At 43.3% G+C, this 19,182-nt stretch overlaps 1 protein-coding gene across 2 annotated transcripts; it reads left to right on the top strand.

The window, feature by feature from the left end:
* Nucleotides 1-14,690: 14,690 nt before the first annotated feature.
* NPBWR1 (neuropeptides B and W receptor 1) lies at nucleotides 14,691-18,925 on the top strand. 2 transcript variants are annotated; one of them, XM_008170794.4, is made up of 2 exons: nucleotides 14,691-15,046; nucleotides 15,276-18,925. In XM_008170794.4, the coding sequence occupies exon 2, from the start codon at nucleotides 15,686-15,688 to the stop codon at nucleotides 16,670-16,672; it is 987 nt and encodes a 328-aa protein (XP_008169016.1). In that variant the 5' UTR covers nucleotides 14,691-15,046; nucleotides 15,276-15,685; the 3' UTR covers nucleotides 16,673-18,925. The 2 variants fall into 2 exon arrangements, with proteins under 2 accessions (XP_008169016.1, XP_005301266.1); XM_005301209.5 differs by having other exon boundaries at nucleotides 14,765-15,046; nucleotides 15,425-18,925.
* The last annotated feature ends 257 nt before the right edge of the window (nucleotides 18,926-19,182 follow it).

Genomic DNA, 19,182 nt, shown 5'->3' on the forward strand with positions numbered 1-19,182 from the left:
CACGAGTAGCTGTCAGAGTCATGCAGCTTTGTTTATTTGAGATATTTTACTAACGTGGTAGTTATGTCAGGCCGTATTAGTTGTAAGTAGCAGAAGTGGCAGATACAAAATTGAAAACAACAGCAGTGGAGTGAGCAGAGCTGTAAGACGCAAAAATAAAAGGAGCAGAGGTGGGGTGTGGAGCGAAGAGGAGATGCAAAAAATGGAAGCAAGCAAGACCAGAAAGGGGGCCAAAACAGTGCTACAGAAGTAGAAAGAGAAATGGAAGCAAAAGAGGTGATGTATTCATCACTTGTTTAAATCACAACACTCTCTGGCTCTGTCATAGGCTTAGATTATTTCTAGCTGTATCTGCCCACATACTTACACTTGAGTAAAAGGCACTATGTAGTAAATACAAGATCATTATTAACATCAACATTAAAGAAATATGGCTACATTTTACAGGACTAGAGGACAAATGGAAAATATGACTCAGCTCATGTTTTTATGGCAATAAAGAAACTAGACCAGCTCTTCATCTGATTCAAACTAGCATGACTGATTTCAGTGGAGCTCTGTCAGTCCCCACTGCTGAGGATCTAGCCCACTACATCTGAGGCAAACCAATTGTGGTCTGATACGCCAGTTCCCATTTCCTTCTTCCTGTAATTTTCTTCTTTTATTTGTTCCTCAGTGAAATTATTTAAAAATAAACTGCCTCCCCACAGAAATGAAGATTTCCAAAGCTATTGGACCACATGCTGGTCTCAGAGTATAAACCTTAAATAATGCTCCTGACGTTACTATAGTCCTGCAGGATTTGTACTGTTGTACTTGAGATCAGAATCTAGTCCACGATATGTAAATCTATTTATAACCCTATTCAAGTTGCACTAAATTGAATTTTCCTTTTACATACACCTAAAATGCTTAAATCTTTATCATATGTTTAAGGAAATGAGTGGAAACACATATTATGAAACACCCATAACCAAGCATTTTACGGTTGTTTTATTAAAATTATTCAAATGAATATGTTTTCCCCTTTACTGTCTTAAATGGCTTCAAATAAATAGCTGTGTAAATAAGCCAGAATTATAGAGATACACTGAGCCTTTCCATCCGCATGAAAGACCCCCTACGCTTATTTTTACCAGCTTAGGTTAAAAACTTTCCCAAAGCACAAATTCCACCTTGAACAGTATGCTGCCACCACCAAGTGATTTAGACAGAGAATCAGGGAAAAGACCACTTGGAGTCCTATTCCCCAAAAATATTCCCTCGAGCCCTGCCCCCCCCCCTTTCCTGGGGAAGGCTTGAGAATAATATCCTTACCATTGGTACAGGTGAACACAGACCCAAACCCTTGGATCTTAAGAACAATGAAAAATCAATCGTGTTCTTAAAAGAAGAATTTTAATTAAAGAAAAGGTAAAAGAATCACCTCTGTAAAATCAGGATGGTAAGTACTTTACAGAATAACAAAAGACTGAAAAACACAGAGGATTTCCCCTCTAGGCAAAACTTTAAAGTTACAAAAACAGGGATAAACCTTCCCTCTTAGCACAGGGAAAATTCACAAGCTAAAACAAAAGATAATCTAATGCATTTTTTTGTATTACTTACTATTTCTGCAATAGTAGATGCTTAGTTCAGATATGGCTTAGGGAGATGTATCTTCCCTGCTCTGTTTCCTTGTTGACTCCGGGAGACACAGACAAAAAAAACATTCCCCCACAGATTTAAAAGTATCTTCTCCCCTTATTTGTCCTTTTGGTCAGGTGCCACCCAGATTATCTAAGCTTTTTAACCCTTTACAGGTAAAAAAGGAATTAACCCTTTACAGGGTAAAGAGGGATTTTATGCTACCCTTAGCTGTATGTTTATAACAGAAAGGCTAAGCAGACATTAAATGAGCTAACAAGCTCCTTGGTGCTCTTAGTGGGTGTCAGAAACAGAACATGGGCAGTCTGACCTATTGGTCAGAGCAGGTGGCATAAAGGAAGCTGCCCTAAGCAAGGAAAACCAAGTTGCATGGACAACTTCCTGTTCCTATGCTCTGTCGAAATACCAGCAGGGAACCAATTAGGACCCTCCAAGTTCTGCCAATCAGAGCCCAGGACTGGAGTCCTCTGTTGGAGTTCAGCTTCTAGTCCTGACAACTATTAGCTAGACACACTGGGTAGCAGGTTGGAACTTACTGGCTCCTAAAATCCCTATGGCCCAGGGTTTGAGACCTGTAGTCCCTGATACTCTTCCTTCTACAGAAGGCCGCATGAGGCCTATACACTGTGTCAGTCTCACTTAAGGATCTTTAGGGCTATGCACATCCTCCTCTCTGTGGAGGAAGACTTAAGGTGGAGGTAATAGCTCTCTTAGCCTCTTTATCCTCCAGTGTGGAGGAAGGCTCCTTCCTCTCTAGTCCATCTCCCTATACAGCTACGTATAGTGAGTAACCCAACATTCATATTCTGTGCTAGAAGAGAGGATTTGGGCATATATAGGTTATATATATACAAGAGCAGTGGATTCTCTGAACCTGCCCTCATCCACTCCATTGAGCAGCAAGGAGTCCCTGAAGAGAAATGCTGCATATCTTTCAGTGGTGTCCCCATTCCAAGTCCAGCTCTCCTCCTGGCACTGCAGAATTGTGCTAGTTCCATTGCCAGTGCATCTTCCACACTCCCAGAGGAGAGGGCGAGATTTGCCCCACAATGTGAGAGGATGAAATTAACTGAGATGTGGCTTTTGTCAGGGGTCTTTTATAATTAAACAAATGTCAGCTTGAGGAATTCTGGTTATTCTCTCCACACATGACAACTGAGTCTTCAGGACCCTAGCTCCAGTGACTTATGTGGAATTATTCTTGATTTACATTTGTCTGAGAGGAGAAGAAGGCCCTCGATTTTTACAAGGAACCTTGAAAATCTCACATTCCTCCTTTGGGATCAAACACTGACAGTGTGAGCTAATCCATTTCTTCTGTTTTGAAGAAAAATAATCCAGAGGTCCTGAGGTGTAAGACTTGTGTCTGTACAGTAGTTATTATAAATAACTGTCTCCTCATGAGTTTCTAGCATGGGGAGTTAGTGTGCATGCATTACAGCTGGATGCAACAGTTTCACAGCTCCACTGATCTTAATTAAGTTGTGCCTCATTGCACCATGGCTGAATTTGGCCAACAGACTTTAATGTGTCTTCAGAGCTGCTATAATTGCTTGTTGTGACTCCAGATCCTCAAAGACTTGCTTCAAAGGAGCCATCAACTTCTTGCAGCTAGTTCCAGTGCTCAGCTTTGCGATGTTCCAGTAGGGATAAAATAGCCATGGCACCATTTGGGAACTTTAAATGCATGGTTATTATATGGGCATGTCCAGGTAGGCAACAAATGTTCAAAAGCAGTCACAGAGACTTGAATATGTGTAGCTATAAGCAAGTCCAAGTAGCTGTGTTAAAGCTTCATTTTTGCTTTTAAACGCTTATTTCAGCCTGGAGGGAATCCAAAAGGGAGGTTTCATTTTCACGTGAAAAACTATAAAAACAAACAGTTTTGCTTGCAGGTTTGCCAGACTTTTCAAGTGATTCCAAAGTCCTATCTTATATAAGAGGCAAGATGTTCCACAGGATCAAGCACTAAACTAGGACCCCCATAATATGAGTTTTTCTGCCTCGGGCAATTCACTTGAGCTCTGTTCCCCTGACTACCTTTTCTTTGTCTTGTTTTCTTATAATTTAATGTCTTCAGGGCACAGCCTGTCTCTTAATATCTCTTTGTACAATGCCACGCACACCATGACCCTGATCATCATTGGGGCCTCTGGGCACTACTTTAATACAAATAATATGTCCTGTTATGTGAACTTGTGGCCTGACAGTAGTTCAAGTTTAAGCACTACAAGTTTTATTAAACTAAAAAAAAAAAAACCCAAAAGACCACAAAACCCTCAGCCTTTTAATGCAAGAAGAGAAGATACAGATAGTTGCCCTTCTGCTGCTAGTGTTACTATTACATTCAGTTTTCCTCTCGCAGTCATGAAAAACAGATACTCTGCCTAAACTTCCACAAAGAATTGTAATTTCCTGAGTCAGGGGCCTTTCCTAGGCAGAAGTATTCATGCCCTTTGGGGTGTCTGTGCATATGTCAAGAAATACTCATCCAGCCAGCACAATGCATTCACTTTTTAAAAATTCCTAATAAAGGCTGCAATTTAGCAAAGCACTTAGGCATGTGCTTACTTGAATCCAAGCTCTAACTGTTTATCTGGCAGTCAGCATAGCTTTGAAGGAGCCACTGTGGTTGTAGGTAATGGGGCCAATGGAAAGGCTGATTCTCATCCCCGCAACTAGCACCAGGCACTCAGCTTAACTCTACCCTTAGAGCTGGTCCAAGTGTTCCAGGTCCTCAACTACAAGCCCCTCTCTGATTCTCATGTTGCCAGTTACGGAGCAAGCAGAGTAGAAGAGCAGAGCTCTCACTGAGAGCTACCAGGATTGTCATTAAAGTTATGTGACATGGATTCACAAAGGTACTTAGGCACCTAAGTCTGGGTTTAGGTGCCTACGCCCCAGTTTTGGCTTCGCTGCAATTCACAAAAGTCCTACCAAACTCTGTAGGTGCCTAACCTCATTCTGTGCCTTAATTTTCAGAGTAAAAGTTCCCTAGGCCCATACGTTTCTGCCTCTGAGCATGGACACTGCCCTGCCTCACTTTAGGCATCTGGGTGCCAACTCCCACCTAAGCCCCAGAGTAATTCAGAAACCAAGAAATGATAGAATTTCATCTGCCTTACTCATACATGGAGCCTGATCTAGTAGGCATGCTCAGAGGCCTCCTGCTGGATCAGGTCCCATTTAAAATCTGGCAACTAGAGGAGCAGGGGATGGTGGTGCCCACCTTATAACTTTCAGCCCAGTGGTTAGAGCACTCACCTTGGGGATGTGAAGAACATAGGATCAATTTCACCCCTGTGGCAGAGAGTTTGAACAGGGGTCTCCCACCTCGCAGGCACATGCTCCTACCACTGAGATATGGGATATTCTGATGTGGGGCTCCTTATGTCTCCCCTGTGGGAGCTGATCTAGCTTGAATCAGTAATTAAAGAGTTATTGGAGCATGGGGACTGGACCCTGGTCTCCTACCTCCCAGGTGGGTGCCCTACTCATCAGACAGCAGTCATTCTCTCTCTCTCTGGCCCAGTGACTGTAAGTATTTATACATGGTAGAACAGCTTTGCCCCTTTTTATTCAAAATGTGACCCAATTTTATATAAATTCTCTGTCACTTACCTTGTGTATTTTGATGCCTGTATTAAAAATATTATGTACAGCTTTTAGTGAATCACTCATTAAAAGTCTAAAATAAAGTAACATTTTTCACTTTTCTTAATAGGGTGGGTTTGCAATGAAACAAGAAGCGAATCAGTGGCATTCTTCCAATGGTGCGCATTTGAGGAATGAGAAGTCACATTATTTTGGGAGCCAGACAAGATGCTCTGTGAGCACCCTTTTAAAACTTACCTTTGTCACACGACGAAGTAAAAAAAAGAGATGACAGGCTTGATCCAGAGGGACCCCTGCCACTGCTTAAATCAGCATCCTGCTCCTACGTATGGGGGTAGGTTGTGCCATCAGTTTTCAAGCAGAACTTCTGACTGAGATCAATGAAGCATTTTGACTGACAAGGGGTTGTACCAAGTGGCCTATGGGAAAGAATTAAAGAGTAAATAATTCTAAATATCTCTGATTTGTTTTAAAGTCTTTTGTATGTTCTTCTAGATTAGTACCATAAATATGCCCGCGATTTAGTTTGGTACTATAATTTAGGGTAATATAGTTTAACTTAGTCTTAAATAGGTACATAAAAGGCAAGGGCTAATTTCTCCATGAAGAACCATTTTTCTTTACATTGTACTTGTATCTGTGCCATTGTTTTTTAAAAGGGAAATTCAAACAATCATACCTGGATCACAAATTTGTGCATAGTAATGCTCTTTCTCTTCAATTAGTATCTATGATAAGATATTGAAAGGGTAAATCCTTTAATAAACTAAGGATTAATTCCCTTAGATGAGGAGAGGCTACAGGGAAATGATCTGCCTCTCTTGTTATTGCTATTGTTTTTCTTTGCAGATTGTTGTTACTAAAAAACTAATATCCAAAGACACAATGTAATATAATATTACTAATAAAGGGAAATATTATAATGGGCTTACTCAATACGTATAATACCTTACTCCACAAGTACTCTCATTGAAATCAGTGGGACTAATTGTGGAGTAAGTTGCTATTCAACATGAATAGGGCCAAAGGTTTCAATACGCTGCATTGTGTAGTAATACTATGTATTGGGATTGTTTAGAGGATTTTCAAGGCAAATCTTGTTGAGAAAAAGAGGGACTCTCACAGATAATGCTCTATTCCCAAACATTAATATACATGCCCACAGAATTTAAAAGCCAATGGGTAGCTCTTCAAAACATACTTATTTAACCACAGACTTGTTCCATGGATTGTTCCAACTACGGAAGGAAACTTTCTGGCCCCAGATTCATTCATGATGACTAAGACAGCTTCTCCTTAATAAAATGTGACACATCACTATCATAAATATCTAAAAGCTGGGCTTTTCTTTTAAAAAAAAGCACATAATATAATAAATGGAGATATACCTATCTCATAGAACTGGAAGGGACCTTGAAAGGTCATTGAGTCCAGCCCCCTGCCTTCACTAGCAGGACCAAGTACCTATTTTTGCCCCAGATCCCTAAGTGGCCCCCTCAAGGATTGAACTCACAACCCTGGGTTTAGCAGGCCAATGCTCAAACCACTGAGATATCCCTCCCCCCCACATCAAACAACAAGATGATAGATAGAAGAGTTAGAGGATACTTCATCTTGAGAAACGGTCCAAGATAACCCCACTGAGCTGTGGTCTTTCAAATGTATCTTTTTTTTCCTCTTAGCTGTTTCAAGTTTTTCCAGGTCAACAAGCTACATGCATATGGGGTGAAATCCTTGCCTCACTCCTGGGAATTTTGCCATTAATTTCAACGGGGACAGGAATTCACCAATGGTGTTTTTATGTTGAGCTTGTTAGAATTAGTAGGAAGCTCTCAATTTCCATGAATTGCCAAATAAACTTAAGTATCAAAGGGGTAGCTGTGCTGGTCTGGATCTGTAAAAGCAGCAAGGAGTCCTGTGGCACCTTATAGACTAACAAACGTATGGGAGCATGAGCTTTTGTGGGGTATTCCCCCATGAAAGCTCATGCTCCTATACATCTGTTAGTCTATAAGGTGCCACAGGACTCCTTGCTGCAAGTAAACTTAATGTGCTAAAATTATACCATTTATCCCATTATGTTCTTTGAATAACTTAGCCCCTGACCCTGCAAATGCTTATGCACAATCTTAACTTTAAGTATTTCTCTACTCACATACATAGAGTTAAGCATGCAGATACGGGTTTGCAGGATCAAGGTAATACTCAGTTGGTGGCTAACACGGGAGTTACAATATATCAATAATTATATTAAACAAACATACAGGTTCAATTAAAGTCAAACATCTCTTTTCAGAAGTACATAAGAGATTAAAAAATATCCTAAGATTTCTCTATTTCATTCTATGTATGCAGTTTCCAAAGATCTCCTTCCCAGATGGGCCCTCCCTGACGGTATTTCCACAGGCTGGGACAACCAGACTTTTGGAAGTAAGGAAAATGCTAAAAATGCATAAATCACCATACTGATTCCATCAGTCAAAAGGCAGGTTCATGAAAACAGCAGCATTTTTAAGTATCACCACATTCATAATGATCACATTATGCAGCATGATCTTGCCCCGAACCCCACCTTTCAGCAGCTTGCTGGATGACTTGCTCAGCCATGCATTATTCACCAGAAGTTCTGGGCTGTCTCAAAGGCAATTACTGATCCATATACTGTCCTTATGAAGTATCATTTTAGCCAGTATTTTGTATTGTGCAATTAATAAGATTATACTATGTCCCCTGAAACAGTAAATTAAAAAAAATAGTAGTATAATTTAGTCTCTCGCTTTAGTGGCATAATATAACTCGAAACAATTTACAGTGGTACAGATTCCCATTTTTCTTCATTTTTGGTAATTATATGTGACTGTCTAGTGTTTAACATGATCTCCAATTCAATAATTAATTCCTGTGCTCTAGTATAAAATGTGTAATATTTTCAATGATAAATTCATAGTTGTTTGTAGACCACAACCTAGCTACTCTATTACACTGTGTGTTACTGTTCCACAATAAAGCCCTGACTCTGCACAGACAAACTGCTGTGCCTACGAAGAACCCCAGTGAAGTCAATAGTGTCTGCCCACCTGGATTTCATGACAAGATCAGTGACTATATTAGTTACACTATAAGTGTCCTTTATGACGTGCTCATTGTTTCTGAACATTGGTTCTTTTTTGGTGACATTTTTCATGCTTAGTCTCAGAACAGTGATGAAATTTTGTGGGAGGGGCAAGCAGTCAGTTTGGCCATTTCTGAGATCTGTCTGAGGAAAGAAAGAATCCCAAAACAAAAGAAGAAAGAAAACCTTTTATGTTATATAGTCTGCACAGAAAATGTGCAAAAACCTAATTGAACGTTCTGATCCTACAATTGGACCCTTTTGATTAGATCAGAAAGAGGAGACAAAGGGAGGAGGATGCACTGCCCCAGAAGTCATAGGATATGGAGGAATGAGCACAGGGACTGATACCAGGAAGTTTTATTCCCATGCTAGGTAAATAGCATTTTCCCTGTCTGTAGATGGCAAAGATACAGATGAAGTAGGCATAGTTGATTAATGGGTAGGAGTTTAGAACTGAGAGTCAAGAAACCTAGGTTCTGTCTCAGGTCAATTTGGTGGCATTTCTGCTTGCTGACTTGTGAAGAAAAGTAACTCTGTGTTGCAACAAACACACAGAGTAGTTCTCCACCTAGTGTCACTACATGTATAAATGTACTGATTTTCTTCAAATTTCACTTAATTCTTATGTCTCAATAAGAACTATAAAACAAGCCAAATCTATGTACTCTGTATAATATACTATATCTTGTATTAATATAGAACACATTAAAAAGCATAAGCACAATGAGGCAGTGGTAGTTTTATCTTAATGTTAAGTTGGTTTTTTGCTTGTTTGTTTGCTTTTCATGAAGTTTCATATTTATGATATCATGATATTCTAGCTGCATTATTTAGCAGAGCATGGGATAATTCCAGTCAAACAGCTTTTGTTCAATACAGCTCTTTCTGCATGCATTTGGATGGATCAGGGATGTGAAATATAATCCTTTGGCAAAATGCTAAATATGTGTTACATCAGTAACTAGCATCTTCATCTAGCAAAACAACCAAGACAACAGAACTGGAATAATACAGCAGGCAACATTCTCAATACTGAGCAGGAAAGCTGCAAGATATTATCTAATTTTTGCTATAGACCATTGTATAGATTTCAGTCAAAGCTTTGAAGAGATTATTTCAGGTAGCCAAAGATTATCTCCAAGTCATAATACTTTCTGTCTCCACTCCCTATGCTGTAAGAGTAATTGGATATTTGATACTCAGGCTTACCACATAGGATGATGTATTCATATTTGGCATTATTACCACAACATGAAGGTGAGATAAAAATATGGTTTGTAACCTGTCCTTTAAATCGGCTTCTGTACCCAATGACTGGAAGATAGCTAAGGGCTCTAGAGATGATCCCGGCAAGTACAGACTGGTAAGTCTAACGTCAGTACCGGGCAAATTAGTTGAAACAATAGTAAAGAATAAAATTGTCAGACACCTAGAAGAACATAAATTGTTGGGCAAAAGTCAACATGGTTTCTGTAAAGGGAAATTGTGTCTTACTAATCTATTAGAGTTCTTTGAAGGGGTCAACAAACATGTGGACAAGGGAGATCCAGTGGACATAGTGTACTTAGATTTCCAGAAAGCCTTTGACAAGGTCCCTCACCAAAGGCTCTTACCTAAATTAAGTTGTCATGGGATAAAAGGGAAGGTCCTTTCATGGATTGAAAACTGGTTAAAAGACAGGGAACAAAGGGTAGGAATTAATGGTAAATTCTTAGAATGGAAAGGGTTAACTAGTGGTGTTCCCCCAGGGTCTGTCCTAGGACCAATTCTATTCAATTTATTCATAAATGATCTGGAGAAAGGGGTAAAAAGTGAGGTGGCAAAGTTTGCAGATGATACTAAACTACTCAAGATAGTTAAGACCAAAGCAGACTATGAAGAACTTCAAAAAGATCTCACAAAACTAAGTGATTGGGCAACAAAATGGCAAATGAAATTTGATGTGGATAAATGTAAATTAATGCACATTGGAAAAAATAACCCCAACTATACATACAATATGATGGGGGCTAATTTAACTACAATGAATCAGGAAAAAGATTTTGGAGTGGATCGTGGATAGTTCTCTGAAGACGATCACACAGTGTGCAGCGGCAGTCAAAAAAGCAAACAGGATGTTAGGAATCATTAAAAAGGGGATAGGGAATAAGACGGAGAATATATTATTGCCCTTATATAAATCGATGGTACTCCCACATCTTGAATACTGCGTACAGATGTGGTCTCCTCATCTCAAAAAAGATATACTGGCACTAGAAAAAGTTCAGAGAAGGGCAACTAAAATGATTAGGGGTTTGAAACGGGTCCCATATGAGGAGAGATTAAAGAGGCTAGGACTTTTCAGCTTGGAAAAGAGGAGACTAAGGGGGGATATGATAGAGGTATATAAAATCATGAGTGATGTGGAGAAAGTAGATAAGGAAAAGTTATTTACTTATTCCCATAATACAAGAACTGGGGGCCACCAAATGAAATTACTGGGCAGCAGGTTTAAAACAAATAAAAGGAAGTTCTTCTTCACACAGCGCACAGTCAACTTGTGGAACTCCTTACCTGAGGAGGTTGTGAAGGCTAGGACTATAACAGCGTTTAAAAGAGAACTGGATAAATTCATGGAGGTTAAGTCCATTGATGGCTATTAGCCAGGATGGGTAAGGAATGGTGTCCCTAGCCTCTGTTTGTCAGAGGGTGGAGATGGATGGCAGGAGAGAGATCACTTGATCATTACCTGTTAGGTTCACTCCCTCTGGGGCACCTGGCATTGGCCACTGTCGGTAGACAGGATACTGGGCTAGATGGACCTTTGGTCTAACCCAGTATGGCCGTTCTTATATTCTTATGTAGGTGCTACTGTGGTTAGGGTTCTTGCTTTTCATCACAAAGACATAGATTTGATGCCAGACAGGTTCAGTGTAAAATGACTTTTGATAGTGATAGTTACATTATTTTCTGAGGGATGGCTCTTCTCTATATACACTCTAGTTAAAAGTAAATATTGGTCATGATAATTAGAAGTTGCTATGTTTCATAATCTAATATAACAGTGATATGTCAGCCGGAGGTCCCCGCATGTTGTCTTCTTTGAGATTTAGCTTTGCTGTAATACTTTGTGGGCATAATGGACTGTGAAATTGAGGTTGTAGCACGAAACCACAGCTAGCTTTGATATTGACTGGGGGTGCTGAGAATGGTGCTGGGCCTTGTTTGGAAATGCTTCCTGGTTGGGTGTATTTATCTATGAAAATATTGAGGCAGGCATTTACCTAATTTACATGCACATACAGGGTTTAAAGCACAGAGGTGGTATGAGGTGGTGTACTTGCCACCTGTAGCACCCTCTTCCATAGTTCAGGCCTCCAGCCAAGTCACCTAAAGTTTAGTCCCCTTCTGGGGTAACAAAAAGATCCAAACAGAAGGCCTAAGGAATCAATAGTAATAATACTTCTTCAACCCCTCTCAGGTCAAACTAATAACTACTTCTCCAGGAGGAATTACCAGGCTATCCTCCCTCCCCCAGGGATACTGGCAGTTTACTACTGTGGTTTCCCTGCTCCCCACTCACAAGCCCCATTGCTGAACTTCTTCCAGAGAAGCCTCACTTGGACCCTGTGGATTTCTTCTATTCATGTAGGCCAGGGATGGGCAAACTTTTTGGCCCAAGGGCCACATCTGGGTGGGGAAATTGCATGCAGTGATATGAATGTAGGACTGGGGCAGGAAGTTGGGGTGCAGGAGGGAGTGCGGGGTGTGGGAGGGGGTGCGGTATGCAGGAAGGGGCTCAGGGCAAGGGGTTCGGGCACAGGAGGGATGTGAGGTGTACGAGGGGGCTCAGGGCAGGAGGTTGGGGATCAGGAGGGGTGTGACGGGGGCTCAGGGCAGGGGGTTGGGGTGTGGGGTGGAGGAGAGGTTTGGGGTGCAGACTCCAGCCCAGCACTGCTTACCTTGAGTGGCTCCGGGGTGGCACCGGTGCGCAGCGGGGCTAAGGCAGCCTGCCTGCCTGCCCTGGCCCTGCACCACTCCTGGAAGCAGCCGGCACCACGTCCCTGCGGCCCCTGCGGGAGGAGAGGGCAGAGGGCTCCACACACTGCCCTCGCCTGCGGGTACCTCCCCGAAGCTCCCATTGGCCACGGTTCCCCATTCCTGGCCAATGGGAGCTGTGGGGGATGGTGCCTGCAGGCGAGGGCAGTGTGTGGAGCCCTCTGCCCTCCTCCTCCCCCCAGGAGCCGCAGGGACGTGGTGCCGGCAGTTTCCAGGAGTGGCACGGGGCCAGGGCAGGCAGGGAGTCTGCCTTAGCCTGTGGTGCCACAGGGGTGGCAATCCTGCAAGCCGGATCCAAAGCCCTGATGGGCCAGATCCGGCCCGTGGGCCATAGTTTGCCCATCCCTGATGTAGGCCCTAACTCAGGGCTTCTCCACAGGAGCCTACTCTGCTCCCTATAGGTTTCTTCTACCAGACCACTCTCCTTCTTCCTCCTTTCCCTGAAACTAGTTTCCACCTGTAGCAATCTCTGGTCTGGAGATCTACACCAGCTCTCTTTCCAGAGCCTGATGAGAGGAATTCCATCATTGCTTCTCTTCCCCAGGGACCCTTGGCAAATCTACTGTCCACGCTGTGCCCTCCCCACCCTTCCAACCTGTAAAAACTGCAGGACTCCTCTCAAAGGAGCTGCTTTTATCTCCCCCTTCTAGTTAAGAAACTTTTCTTTTATATTGTTCAAGCAACCTCTTTCTAGCTCAGCTGTTCCATTACTAATTAGTTAAAGGGCACCAGCTGGAGCACTTTATTGCTCCCATGTGTAGCCTATAGGGTCATCCTGGGACAGTTAGGCCCTAATTCTTCTGAAGGGCCACTGGCCCCATGACAAGTGGTATTTGTGTGTTTTCTCCATGTGCATGAATTGTGCTCCTGTTTGAAAATTCTGGCTTATACACAGGGGTGGCTCCAGGCACCAGCGCAGCAAGCATGTGCCTGGGGCGGCAAGCTGCGGGGGGCGGCCTGCTGGTTGCTGTGAGGGCGGCTAGTTAGGCGGCCTTCGGTGGCATGCCTGTGGGAGGTCCGCCGGTCCCGTGGTTTCCGTGGCAATTCGGTGGCAGGTATGGTGAAGCCATGGGACCAGCAGATCACCCACAGAAATGCCACTAAATCCGCGTGACTGCGGACCGCCCACAGGCATGCCGCCGAAGGCCGCCTGACTGCTGTGCTTGGGGCAGCAAAAAACATAGAGCCGCCCCTGCTTATACATTTAATTGGAAATTTTAAGGTTATTATACCTTTGTGTATTTTTTAATAGGAAATAGTAAAAATACTCCACTGATTCTCAGCCTGAGCATTTGAAGATATCCTAGTATCTCACAAATCCGAGACAGATGAATAAAACAATGGGTGGTTTGTGTCTGTTTGGTTTTTTATTAGTGAAGGGCTTAAAACGTGACTGGATCCTGATTTTGAACACCCTGAAACTGAAGTTCAAAGATGCTTGGATCCCAGGCTTTTATGTGGCCCATTAAAGGGACAGGTGCTACATGTATCTCAGATCAGATTTTAACTACTTCAAACTTCACATCTGGGATTTTCGTTTGGGTCAATCTCTTATTATTTATTTGCATTACAGCAGCCCCTTTAGGTCCCAACTGAGAATGGGTCCCCATTGCGCTAGGAACTATAGAAAGAGAGTATGAGCCAGACTCTTCCCCTTCAGTTCTAAATAGACAAGGAAAGGCAAAGCCAGAGGCATCTCTAGTCTTCCTTGTAAAGTCGTTGCTGCATACTTACAGGTTCCCTATCAGCCACTATGACTCACTGGGCAGAGTCCGGTGGCTGAGCCACTTCCTTTGGAATGTAAAGTACCATGCTACTTTTCAAAGGGTGTACTTTGAAAGGAACCAGGCTGGAGAAGAGGAGGAGAAAGTTGGATTTCTTACCTGTATTTTCGAACTGGCTTTCCGTATTTGAACGCTGGCTGCAGGTGATTAAAAACAAACACCTGGACATGCTTCCCATCAATTACAAGGTGTGAGCTAAAAGAAGGAGGAGTACTTGTGACACCTTAGAGACTAACAAATTTATTTGAGCATACGCTTTCATGGGCTAAAGCCCACTTCATCAGATGCATGCAGTGGAAAATACAGTAGGAAGATATATAAATATGAAAGCTTATGCTCAAATAAATATGTTAGTCTCTTAGGTGCCACAAGTACTCCTTGTTCTTTTTGCTGATACAAACTAACACTTGGCTACCACTCTGAAACCCAAGGCGTGAGCTGCCTACTCAAAATACAAAAGGCATAACAGGGGCTCTTTTTGTTTGTGCTCCGAAGTGGAGTTATTTGCAACAAGGACGTCAGCGAACCTGTCATGGGAAATGAATATATTTCTGTCCTTGCCCCTGTGCTCAGTTTAACCTGTTAACAGAAAGCCGTGGTCCCTATTTGCTGAGATCGCACCTGCGCTCTGTTCCCGTCTGCAGGCAGCGAAGTGGTGAGCTAGAGATCCAAAAGGAGCTGTCCGGGACTCAAGTATGTAGAGAGCTGTTCACCGAGTCAGTTGCCGAGGAGCTGTCCAGCATTTCAGCACCTCTGCGCTTTCGGGATTGCCAGCTACCCGGGCAACCTTCAGCCCGCACTAACTGCAGAAGGACCCGCAGAAGGAAAGCAGATCCCAGGCGCTAAGGTAAGGAAGAAGAATGAATTTCAAAGCTTAAGACAGAAGCAGATCCACAATTCCAGGCGTGTGTGAGTGAGTCAGATTTGGGGAGAGAAGGGGTGTGTGTGAGAAAGAGAAAGGAAACCGGTAGGATCCCCTTTAGATGACATGCCCCTGAGATCTGCTGCTCTGCGTTGTCTCTTTGTAAATGTGCTTCATAACTATCTTTTTATTTATGTGTCTGTGTGGCGCTCAGTTTCAACGCAACCCACCCTAAGAGGCGAAACGGAGCACGTGGAAGGTGCTTGGGCTGTGAGGTGCCTATTTCCATGTTTTCTGACAATGGGCATTTCTCTTGGTGAGGAAGCCCGAACTTAAGTGTGTGTTTTCCATTGTCCCTGCAAGGATCTCCGGTGAGGAGAAGAGGAGTGATGGGCAAAGAGGTGGGATGACGAGAGACCTCTCCGGTGCAGGGCCAGAATTAAAGGTCTAAATCCAAGCCAAAGAGGCAGCGCCTTCTAGGTTCACCCCGGAAATCTGAAGCGGTCTGGTGCCGGTGACATATACCTCGACCTGGTGTTTGAGCCGAGCTGGGCTAGCTGGATTCAGCCCACGCTTCACTCCCTTGGGGGAGCCGCGGCTGGTCTTTCTTTCCCACCGCAGCCCATGGCTAACTTCTCCTCTCACTCCGAGCCCAACGCGTCCTGTGCGTTCTGCGCCGGCAGAGGGGCCCCCTGGCCCAACGCCTCCGCCCCGCAGCTGCTCCCCGACTTCTACCTGACCGTGCCCATCATCTACTCCCTCATCTGCGCCCTGGGGCTGACGGGCAACACCGCCGTCATCTACGTGATCCTGCGAGCTCCCAAGATGAAGACGGTCACCAACCTCTTCATCCTCAACCTGGCCGTGGCCGACGAGCTCTTCACCCTGGTGCTGCCCATCAACATCGCCGACCACCTGCTGCGGCAGTGGCCCTTCGGCGAGTTCATGTGCAAGCTGATCATCTCCATCGACCAGTACAACACCTTCTCCAGCATCTACTTCCTCACCGTCATGAGCATCGACCGCTACCTGGTGGTGGTGGCCACGCTCCGGTCCAGGAAGATGTCCTACCGCACCTACCGCGCCGCCAAGCTGGCCAGCCTGGCCGTCTGGGCCTTGGTCTCCATTGTCATCTCGCCCTTCGCGGTGTTCGCCAAGCTCCACCGGGAGCAGGGGCGCTCCCAGTGCGTCTTCGTCTTCCCCAGCCCGGAAAGCTTCTGGTGGAAAGTCAGCCGCCTCTACACCCTCCTGCTGGGCTTCGCCATCCCCGTCTCCACCATCTGCGTCCTCTACGCCGCCCTGCTAGCCAAGCTGAGACGCGTGCGCCTCCACAGCAACGCCAAAGCCCTGGACAAAGCCAAAAAGAAAGTGACGCTGATGGTGCTGGTCATCCTGGCCGTGTGCCTCTTCTGCTGGACCCCCTACCACCTCAGCACGGTGGTGGCCCTCACCACGGACCTCCCGCAGACCCCCCTGATCATCGGCATCTCCTATTTCATCACCAGCCTCAGCTACGCCAACAGCTGCCTCAACCCGTTCTTGTATGCCTTCTTGGACGATAATTTCCGGAAGAGCTTTCGCAAGCTGGTTGAATGCAGGGCGTCCCCCTAGAGCCCCCAGGCGCGGCTGCGCTCCTTTGTCATTTTCAAAGGGGAAAAGCGCATCCCAGGGGACAAGACTCGGACGCCGGTCTGCGAACCAGCCTTGATCAAGCTTTAGATCCAATGTACTCGTGAAATCAAAGCACAGGCAGGATCCATTTCTTTTCGGTTTGTCTTGCAGCCAGTGGCACAGTGTTCATAGGGGAGGAATGGGGCTTTTTAAATCCACACTAGTTCCTTGGCCTAGTCTTACCCATCACGCTCATTCTTTTTCCTTCAGTAGGGTGCTCTAGAGTCCTGGAGGTTGTATATTATGGAGCAGGAGCAAAATTCAACATTTTACAAGATGTTAGTGAAGAATAGCTAAGTACTTTGACATCTATCTATATTACTGGAGATCTGTAAAGCCAAATAAAGATATTTTATTGAGTGCCTTGCTTAATGAATCTTAAGCCTGCTAGTTTTATATCTGCCGTACTTAAGTTGTAGCTCAGCTTCACTCCCTTACTCTTCTAAATAAATACACCATAATTAAAAGAGCCTATGCTTTCATAGCAACCTGATATACCCCCGTCACCCTCTGGTCTGAGGCGCGTTGTTACTCAGAATCAGATCTCATATTTCAGTCCAGAAGCAGCAGAAATAATGCAGTGCTCAGTGTAAATGCTCAGAGGCTACCATGTATAAATCTCCTTCCCTATACATGAATGATTGTTAAAATGTTTTTTGCATGGAATACTATCCTGCTGGCTAAAAGTCAGTCTGACCTTTCCGAACACATTTGAAAAAGAAATCACTATCTGGTTTTAGATCCTGTAGATTAGGCTATAATTCTACATCTTTAACAACCTTTGAAAGACAGATCTCCCAACGAGAAAGAATAAGGGAAAGCACTAGTAACACAACGAAGCTTATTTCCTTTTAGATGGGACCTAAATATGCCTATTAACGTCTCCTGAAATCCCACTGCTTTTTCTGCACGTAGCAAGGAGCCTTTGCATTGGCTTTAAGAAAGAAGAAAAGAGGAATCATAGTGTGTAGAAATATGGATGTGTGTTTGGAGCCACCTTCTGTAGAAACTGGCATTTTCAGCCCAGCAAACTCTTCTATAATATAAAGTTCTCAGTTCCTATTAGGACCAGAATATATGGTTAGGTTTATGTGCAATACATACATTTATGATAGGTTTCTACATCTTCTCAAAAACGCTCAGACTTCCCCCCCCCCCTAGCTACTTAAGGATCAGATGTTATTTCAGTATAAATCCTCACTTCAGAGATAACACTTTTAAAAGGGGTTCTGTCAAAAACAAACAAAAAACCCTACTTCCACCCCTTAGCAGTCACATGTTAGCTTAACACTACTTTCAGAATAAAAAGTTAACATATTATTCATTATTTTGCCTTCAAAAATCCTATTTATCTTAACTTGGACAATGAGAATAAAAAGATGAATTTGGCTCTTTTCAGTTTCACCCTTGTTCACATGCTGAAACAGTTCAGGGGAAGGTTGCATTTTTCCCCCCACTTCACTTCTCTCCTACCCCCACAAGGAAAATTGACAGATTTGAAATATAGTTTGTAAAAATATTTCCAGGCATATAAGATTTTGAAACTGCAAAACTTTGTGGTCATGTCTACTATTATTAATTCATATTACAGTAGCATTTAGGAGCCCCAGCCATGAACCAGGACCCCGTTGTGCTAGGCACTGCACAAGGACAGTCTTGTCTACTTGATTTTTATGTGGCTGAAACTTACTATGTAAAAATAAAAAATAGTCAAATGTAAATACCCAGATCATCTTTTGTTTCTAAAACTAGGGTATATAAATCGATATAGATTCTCGTTAGACAAACATCAATCAATAATACTCTTTATCTGAGGAATGGTGAAGATGATAGTTTTTCTTGTTGTGAATAGTAGTGGAGATACAATTTTTTTTTAATTGCCCTAATGAAAAAAATGGCTACACTTCAAAAGCTGACAGGTTTGAAAACATATTGAGTCAAATCTTCTGAAGTTGGTATTTACAAGACCTAGTCACACTTTTTTCCATATGCTTAGTGACTAAGATATACTAATAGCAAATGCTTAGTTAAAGTTACAGTGCAGCATTTATATAAATTTCCCTGTTATTTGGAAGTGTAGAGCTGGTATGATTAGCTGGTTACATTTGTGTCATTGCTACTGATGTATTAAGAGATTGTTGTATATGTGCACTGCTTTCAAATGATGCACTTATTAAAAATCATGGTACTGTATATTTTAAAGCTGCTCCAGCTTCTTAAATGTAAACATGTATAACATTAGCACCATATAGTTTAATCAGTGTAATAAATATTCAGGCCTAAATCCAGCTGCTGCCTCCACGGGTGCCTCTGACAGCAGAAGTGATGCATTACCACTGTGCAATAAGGCAGGTCTGGTTTCCAGGGGCCATACAGGGGTCTGCGCAAGACTTGCACAGAGCAGAGCTCAGGTCGCAAATGCCCTCTGTATGGCAATGCAAAGGGGCCAC

Source organism: Chrysemys picta, chromosome 2 (assembly GCF_011386835.1).
Source record: "Chrysemys picta bellii isolate R12L10 chromosome 2, ASM1138683v2, whole genome shotgun sequence".
In the NCBI taxonomy this organism is placed as follows: domain Eukaryota; kingdom Metazoa; phylum Chordata; order Testudines; family Emydidae; genus Chrysemys; species Chrysemys picta.